General features: G+C 46.8%; 3 protein-coding genes across 3 annotated transcripts in view; all 3 read right to left on the reverse strand.

Annotated features, from left to right (window-relative positions):
* Positions 1-950: 950 nt before the first annotated feature.
* LOC145822174 (uncharacterized) lies at positions 951-1988 on the reverse strand. Its single transcript, XM_082918774.1, has one exon. It carries the CDS (start codon positions 1986-1988, stop codon positions 951-953), a length of 1038 nt encoding a protein of 345 aa, XP_082774900.1.
* Positions 1989-2048: 60 nt separating this feature from the next.
* Positions 2049-3668, reverse strand: LOC145822175 (uncharacterized). Its single transcript, XM_082918775.1, has one exon. The coding sequence runs from the start codon at positions 3666-3668 to the stop codon at positions 2049-2051; it is 1620 nt and encodes a 539-aa protein (XP_082774901.1).
* A 2860-nt stretch (positions 3669-6528) lies between these two features.
* Positions 6529-8508, reverse strand: part of LOC114305454 (calcium-dependent protein kinase 28) — a 6003-nt gene continuing 4023 nt past the window's right edge. Inside the window, exons 8-12 of the mRNA XM_028250543.2 lie at positions 8459-8508; positions 8243-8350; positions 8070-8132; positions 7664-7837; positions 6529-7058 (exon numbers count right to left, since the gene is read on the reverse strand). The exon at positions 8459-8508 is cut by the window's right edge and continues 66 nt beyond it. Of these exons, the coding sequence (XP_028106344.2) occupies positions 6891-7058; positions 7664-7837; positions 8070-8132; positions 8243-8350; positions 8459-8508 (563 nt within the window). The 3' untranslated portion in view covers positions 6529-6890. The remainder of the gene's footprint in view (positions 7059-7663; positions 7838-8069; positions 8133-8242; positions 8351-8458) is intronic.

Raw genomic sequence — 8508 nt, forward strand, 5'->3', positions numbered from 1 at the left:
CTTCTCCAACCTTTTCTTCAACCCATCTAGAATGGTCTTATTCGAAGCTTCAGCCTGGCCGTTGGACTGGGGGTAAGTTGTGATGGAATTGTAAAATTCTATCTTCAATTCCTCACAAAATCCTCTAAACAGCTGCCCGTCAAACTGGGTGCCATAATCAGATATCAAAGCCTTGGGGACGCTGAACCGCGTTATCACATTTTGCCAGACAAACCGTTTGACATCCTTCTCTTTGATGGTCGCTAAAGGCTCGGCTTCGACCCATTTAATAAATTAATCGGTCGCCGCAATGAAGAACTTTTGGTTACTTGGCGCTGTTGGGAGTGGTCCGACTATGTCCAGCACCACATTGCAAAAGGCCAAGGACTTGTGAGGGGGAGGAGTTCTCTGGCCGGTTGGTGAATTTGGTGGGCGAACTTTTGGCATTTTTCGCATTTTCTAACATATTTCTGTGCGTCTATTTGCATGCACGACCACCAGTATCCTTGCGAAATAGCGCGGTAAGCCAAAGATCTCCCCTCGATGTGACTTCTACACATGCCTTCGTAGATCTCGTAAAGGAAAGCTTCCACGCGATTTGGATGGACGCACTTGAGGTACGGACTGGTGAATGACTTCTTGTATAAAGCGCGAGATGGAGAGAGCCAAAACCACTTGGACTTCACCCAGACTTTATATGCTTCATTTTTATCGGCCGGAAAGGTCTATTCTTTCAGTAAAAGGATGATCGGGTCCATCCAAGAGGGGCCAAGCTCGGTGCAGAGTACTTTCGTCTACTCGGAGTCCTCAATACTAGGCCTTGCAAGAAATTCGATCAGGAGAGGACTGGGAGTTGAACTGTCGAACATGGAAGCTAGACCGGCCAACTCATCTGCTCGGCTGTTTTCTTCATGACCGATTTGTTGGACCCTTATTGCTTGGAATCACTTGATGTGTTCTCTCACTAGCGCCTAGTACTTGGCCATTCTATCATCTTTGGCTTCGTACACTCCAAACACCTGGTTGACAACGAGTTGAGAGTCGCTGTAGACCATCAGCTCGGATGTGCGCAACTGAAGCACACTTTTAAGTCCGACAAGCAGTGTTTCGTACTCAGCCTCGTTGTTTGATGCTGGGAATCTGAGTGTGATAGAGTGTTCGATGGTTAGACTGTCCGACGAGATCAAAACTATGCCTAGCCCGGCGCTATGCCGATTTGAGGCGCCATCTACAAAAAGTTTCCACATTTCACCAACGAAGAGTTTCCAACACTCTAAGGGGTCCTGGGAGGCTTGAAGGTTGATGGGATCACGGTTGATTGGCTGTTCAGCTACAGGCTCGCTGCTGACTATTGCAATAGACACACCTTCATCCCCCATTGGCGATGTTGCGCTGGACCCAACAGATTGATCTGTTATTCCGAAGTCCATCGTCGCATTGCCAAACTGAAGTACACTTCTGACCGAAGGTTCTGTGGATGGACGCGCAAGTTTCGCGTCACCAACATCACTCTGTTGCGCAATTCCCGTTGGGATAACATTCGCCACTCCGGCTGTCGCGGTAAGATCCACCAGGCATACCGGGTGAATTTCAGGCGAGAATTTAGCAACAAAGTCGGCCAAGGCCTGGGCTTTGATGGCGGTTCGGGGTTGAAATTTGACGTCGAATTGCCCCAGTTCGACTGCCCACTTCAGAGTCCGGCTGGAGAAATCCGCCCGCTCAAATAAGACTTTCAGAGGGAATTCGGTCAACACCACGATTGTGTGAGCATGAAAGTAGTACGCCAATTTCCTGGAGGCCATCATTAGCGCCAAAGTAAGTTTTTCCACCGGCAGGTACCTCGACTCTACCGGTAGCAAGGTTTTGCTCACGTAAAAGATAGGGAGATGTTGGATGCCTTCTGACCGGACAAGCACCGCACTAACTGTATGTTGAGAAACTGCCAGATAAAGGTAGAGTTCTTCACCGAGCTTGGGTGTCACCAAGAGTGGGGCGGAAGACAAATACATCTTGAGCTCGGCCAAAGCCCTGTTACATTCCTCGTCCCATGAAAACTTGGACTTTAAGGCTCAAAAGAAAGGGCAGCAATGATCTGATGACCGGCTTATGAATCGGTTAAGCGTGGCTGCCATACCGGGAAGTTGTTGCACGTTCTTTGCCGAGTTGGGTTGCTTTAATTCTTGTATGGCTTTGATTTGTGAGGGGTCCGCTTTGATGCTTCGGTTGGTGACTAGGAAGCCAAGGAATTTCCCTGACCCCATACTGAAGGCACACTTCGATGCATTCAGGCGAAGCTTGTGTTGCTTAAGAATGGCAAACATCTCGGCTAGGTCGGACAAGTGGTCGGGCTGCTGTTTTCTCTTCACCACCACGTCGTCGATGTAAGCCTCCATCGTGCGGCCTAGTAGTGGGGCGAACATCTTGGTCACCATCCTCTGAAAAGTTGTCCCGGCGTTCTGCGAACCAAAAGGCATGACTCTATAGCAGAACAATCCCCTTGGATTTGTGAAAGAGGTTATCTCGCGGTCGGGTGCATGCATGGCGATCTGATGATAGCCGCGATGGACATCTAAGAAACTGAGCCGGTTATGCCCGGTCGTAAGATCCACTAGCTGGTCTATTCTGGGCAGGAGAAAGCTGTCTTTAGGCCAAGCTTGGTTGACAGTCTTGTAATCAACACAAACTCGCCACTTCCCATTCTTCTTGGGTACTACGACCGTGTTCGAAACCCACTGAAGGTAGTGCACCTCCTGGATTGCCCTAGCTTCCAGTAGGTTCTTGACTTCCTCTGTGACTACCTCGGCGTGGTGAAGGGCGGATCTTCTCATTCTTTGAATGACAGGACGCGCATCCGGGAAGACATTGAGTTGGTGGCAAATAAAGCTTGGATCTACGCCAGGCATTTCGTATGGCGCCCATGCAAAGACTTTGATATTCGCTACCAAGAACTCCACCATCTTGGTTCTTTCTTGGGCGGTCAGGCTAAAACCCAGCAAGAAAAACTTGTCTGGGCTTTCTATGTCGATCCATAGCTCCCCCAACTCTTTAACAGCCTTTTCCTCGGCCCTAGTGTCTACGTCATCAAGGACACCTTGGTCTTTCGGACCTTCGATCATTTTCACGAAGCCTTTGGCAGCTCGGCTCCCATTTACTACCACGAAACACTGCTTCGACATGACTTGATCTCCCCAAATCTCCTTTACTTCTCCCGTAGCCGAGGGGAACCTCATGACCTGGTGATAGGTTGACCATACCACCTGCATGGCGTGAAGGCATCCCCTACCTAGGATCAGGTTGTATGTGGACGGCACATTCAATATCCAGAACTCCACCTGCTTGACCACAGATCTGGCTTTGACCGGTAAGATTATCTTTCCAATCGGCCACTCCGGTTGTAAGTTGAAACCAACTAGCAGCGAAGTTACCGGAGCCAAATCTGTATCCCGGAGTTTGAGCTGCTTGAAGGCGTAATACATGATCTCGACCGAGCTACCTTGGTCGATTAAGATGTGCTTAACATCAAAGTCCCTGACGCGAAGGGTGACCACTAGGGCATCATTGTGCGGCGTTTGGATGCGCTCAAGGTCCCTGCTTGAGAAGCTAATCACATTTTTCTCTTCGGTCTTGCCCCTTTTGATTGCGGCCTGGACTGACAAAACTTCTCTCATATGTTCTACCTTTTTGATCATCTCTCGAAGCTCGCATACCAGCGTCGGCTCCACTATACCGTGGATCACATTGACTACGCCTTAGGGGGGGCGCCTCTAGGTCATCCGAACCGCTCGGCTCAGCTAGAGTATGGTGTGAGGCCCTTACGCCCCCATCGATGTTACGGTCTGAGTGACCGGCTGCGACAAACTCCTCCAAGTGTTGCTTCAAGGGCAAACAGTCCTTTGTCCGGTGGCCCCGCTCCCTATGAAATGTGCAGCGGTACCGCGGATTGAAGCCCTTTTGCGCTTCGCCTAACTTAGCGAGAAACCAGACGTAAACCTCGTTGTGGATTTCACTAAGTATGCAATAGATTGGAATCTTAAAAACCGTGGTGATGCCCGTACGAGCGTTCAATTTTCTATTTGCATCTGCTGCGTCATCGCGGGGATATTCCGCTCGGTCATTGCGGCGACCTTTACGCCGGTTTCTACGATCCGGACCACGGTCTGACTCTCTTGCGCGGTCACTTGGACAGTTTGTCTCATGTCTGACCGCGTGTACTTTCCCAGCCAATCGTTTATCCGTGGCCACCGGATTTTCCTTCACAGTGGACGCCGCCGCATCATCCTCTACTCAGATGTGCTCATTGATGCATTGCATCAGTTGCTCCATGGAAGTCGGTTGATTCATCGTGAGCGAGTCCCTTAGTCTATGTCTGACAGGAAGTCCGCGCTTGTATTGGGTGATTGCCACGGGCAATCTAGGATCTCGTTGAAGGTTTCCCAATACTTAGCGTTGTATGCTTTGAGGGAGTCACTTGGCTCCATTTTGACGCCTAGGAGGTGGTCCACTTCCTTTGGTGTCTTGGTGTTGGTTTTGAATCGAGTCACGAACGCTTCCGCCAACTGCTACCATCTTTTGATGCTTTCCTCCGGAAGCCTTTCAAACCATTTCAAGCCCAACTAGCCCAAACTCGATGGGAAAATAAGGCACATGAGAGCATCGTTACGCCTGTGTCCAGCCATGACCTGCCGGAAGTGGCTTACATGCATGTACGGATCGCTTTTTTCGTCATAAAGCGTAAACTTAGGCTGGTGAAACCCCGCTAGGAGCGGTGTGGTCTCTATCTCGAGGAAGAAGGGGGTGGCGTTCAGTCTCACCAAATCTGTGTCCAGAGGGACAGGCATGACTGAGCGGGGTGGTGGCATTAGGACCTCCTCACTGGTGTGACCTCCGTAAGATAACCGTTGGAGCGCCGGCACCCTTTGAACCTCCCGTCGGTGAGCTCGTTCCTTCAAAACGTCTCTCAAGTCCTCCGAGCGAGCGGAGTAGGAATATCTCGACATCGTCGCGCGGGCGTGAGGGATGGTAGCTATTATCTTGCGTGCTAGACTTCTCTGCAGGCGGCTTTGAGTCTCCAAGCCCATAGCTTCTGGTGATGGAAAGGGAGGGCGTGTGCCGCTGGTTCTGGCTGTCTGAACGGCGGGGTTGGGTGCGCTCACTGTGGTCTCCCACTCCAGCAACACCCTTCCATTTGACTTGCCATTTGAGAGCTTCCATCTCTGCTGCCATTCTCTGGATGACGGCGTCTTGGTCCCTTAACTTATGCTCCAAGCGTCAAGCGTGCGACTCTCTCCGCCGCCGGTGTCCGTCTGGACTCCGCGAATGACCAAAGCTCCTGGCGCGTTTATCTCATGCATCTCTAGGAAGACCTCCTGGGGAAGGCTCCAGGCCCGCCATGTTCGAAACGGCAGGAAGTCCGTCTCTCCGTCGGACTGACTCTGGGGTAATGCCGTCGATAGCAGAAAATGGTACTTCGTCGTTGTTTGCCATGGTGGGTGATCCAACGAGCGTGGAGGGCAAGGTTGTGTCTGCTCAGATTTCCCACAGACGGCGCCAATTGTACAGGGGGCAAATATCCGATACCGCCCGTACTCCTCGCGTCCAAGCTCCGCTTTGTTCCGATTATCTTGCAAACACAACGGCGGTGAGCTACCCGGTAGTGTGTTGCCGGAAAACCCCTCCGTTGATCAAGTTAGCACACACTCAGAAAGAGAGAAGAGAGAGAAGACAATGTGTTAGTGTTTCTCTCACCAGAAGATGTTCCATCCTCAGCATGGGGGGCACAGTCATGCTTATATACCTTCTGCGTTTGCCTCTGTATTCATTCGTTGTCTAACACGTGGAACTGCCCTCTTATCCCATTTCCCCACGTGTCAGCGCAAATTCGGCTAAACCCCACCTAATCAAACCGCCAAACGGCATTGGCGTGAAAGGGCAACTCGACTGTATTGACCCAGTCGAGCTCGTAGCCGAGCTCCATCATGATCGAGCTTAATAATCGTCCGTGGTGACTGAGCTTCCGCGCAAATCCCCATTCTCCGAGTTAAACGAGCTAACAATCGAAGCCGGGTTGGCAGAGGATCATCTCAGTCGAATCTGGTCCGGACTCCAACCGGGCAAACTTCCTCCTGGAGCGGCCTAGCCTAGCTCGGCCCAAACACGCTCGGACCACATTTAGCCTGGGTGAAACCGCGACCCAAGCGAGATTATGAAATCTCCCTCTCAGTACACATTGTAAAAAAATTATGATTTTTTTTTATGATAAACATTATCATTATTTATGATGTATGCTATGATATTTTGTAATAAAATTATAAATAGCAAATTTATAATGTGCACCACAAAATTAAGAATGATAATGTTACGACACTTTAAGATTTTGTTATGACACTTTTTAGTGAAAAAATTTTATACCTTTTATAGTGAAAAAATTCTGACATTTTAAATTTAAGTTACGAAATTTCATAAAAAAATTATAAAAGACATACTATATGCACCTTTTTTATAGTGCACATCGTAACCTCTCGCGTATAATAAACAAGAATGAATGCAAAATACAAACAAATTTCACTAACTTTATTTATGTCACAGTACATTACATTTGCCAAAAAACACCAAAAGATTTGCAACACTCCAAAGGATTGGATGTACATTTTAATAAATACAACAATTTCACCCCATAGCCATTTTCCCAGAAGGGTCAGCAACAACTACATCAAGCACACCTCTCAGTGCGACGTTCCTTCGTGAGCTCTATCAGAATTCGTGTCCCTTATTACTAGAATTTTGGAAAAGGTCAAGCAGATGAGAGCCATGTCCACGTGTACAATCATCGAGCAAAAGGTCATTGAAAAAGGAACTAAAACTCCCTTTACCCTTTTCACTTCTCTCTCAAAATTTGGAACAACTTTTCCGATCTACATTTTCTGAGAGTTTCGATGGCCAGCTGGGCTGGTAACGTTTCTTGAAGAACTCATGCTCGCGTTTCTTAAAAGCCTACGGAATTCTGACAGACTTATCTTACCGTCTTTGTCAATATCGGCCTCCTCTAGAAGTGGGTCTATGGAGCCTTTTAAGCCAGTGTGCTGCAAAAGGCAACAACGTAGTATTAGGAGCCACATATTTTAAGGTTTGAGAAGGATTATCTTCACATGTCAGAAATATCTGAAGATATGAGCTGGGACGTGTAGGGATTAGCCATTCCAACAGTTCAGGTCAAATACCCGAGTTGTGATTCAATAATAAATTTGCTAAAGATAGACGGAAAAAAAATTGGAAAAATAAAAATAAAATAAATCACCAAGAGAATTTCAATAATTGAATTACGTTTGTCGGATTTGGATCCTGTTCACTGAGGTGAGATACGAAAATCTCCACTACATGATCAATGGCGGAGTAAGAGACGCGCCAACAAAATTAATATTTTAAACTCCAAAATGGTTAAGAGAGAGATTAAGACTTATAATGACATGATAATTTACAAATCATGGATTTTGAATTTTGATTATGTATTGAAACCTAATACATTGAAATGGAGATCTCCATTTCAAGCTCGTAATGGTGAGGATCACAATGCAGTTTTGTCATATCACAGCCAACCACCAGAGTCCCAGTCTCATTTTCCCGTAATGTAACAGAATGAATTAAAAACATCAGTCAGGTGTGTAGTAATGAAGGACATAAAACTAACCATTTTTAGTTCTTCTGCAGTTATATATCCGTCTCTATCCACATCAAATTTCTCAAAAGCAGCTTGTGACCTCTGATGCCAAATTTCCGAGTTATGTTCCTCAAATTGATGGACGTGCAACGTTGCTGCAACAAACTCCGTGAAATCTACAAGCCCATCGGTGTTACCATCAATCTGCCTCAAGCAAGCAAATAAATGCCATGATGATTCCATTCAAACAAAGAAGCACTATTCATGAGTAAGTACAGACGTAAAGCAGACAAAGATTAATGCGACAGAAAATTCTAAGCAACTCTTTTCTTGCATTATGGGAAAAAAGGAGCATAGTGACTGGCAATAGAAAAAAAGAATTCAGTGCCAACATGTCATGAAAATTAGATATGTATTTTCTAAAAGATGGGCTTACCGCATCAAGAATCTCTAGAACTCGTGATTCTTTCAACCTCCAAGGAAGATCTTTAGCAAGGGCCTGCATTGAAACCAACCATCTTATGACATGTGTAATGAACTGCATGTGTGTATGTATTTTTGGAGAAAACTAATTTCTAAGACTGACCATCTAGCCTTAGGGAAATATACCTGTCTCATTTCTTCAAGGCTAATAGCACCATTTTTGTCCACATCAATTGCATCAAACTGATCTCGAAGATCAGCCAATTCCTCTTCATCAAGTGTGCTTGCTAATGCCTGACAATAGATTGCCCAAAAAGAAATTAGTAACGAAGTTCGTTCTTTTTTAAAATAAAAACAAAAAAAAAAGCAAACACAGATGATATACCAAAACAAAAAATTTACCCGAAGAGCAATCTGTTTTAAACGACTGTACTTCACAAATTGCCGCATGT

The sequence above is a fragment of the Camellia sinensis genome, chromosome 1 (assembly GCF_055761805.1).
Source record: "Camellia sinensis isolate YWXY chromosome 1, ASM5576180v1, whole genome shotgun sequence".
NCBI lineage: Eukaryota > Viridiplantae > Streptophyta > Magnoliopsida > Ericales > Theaceae > Camellia > Camellia sinensis.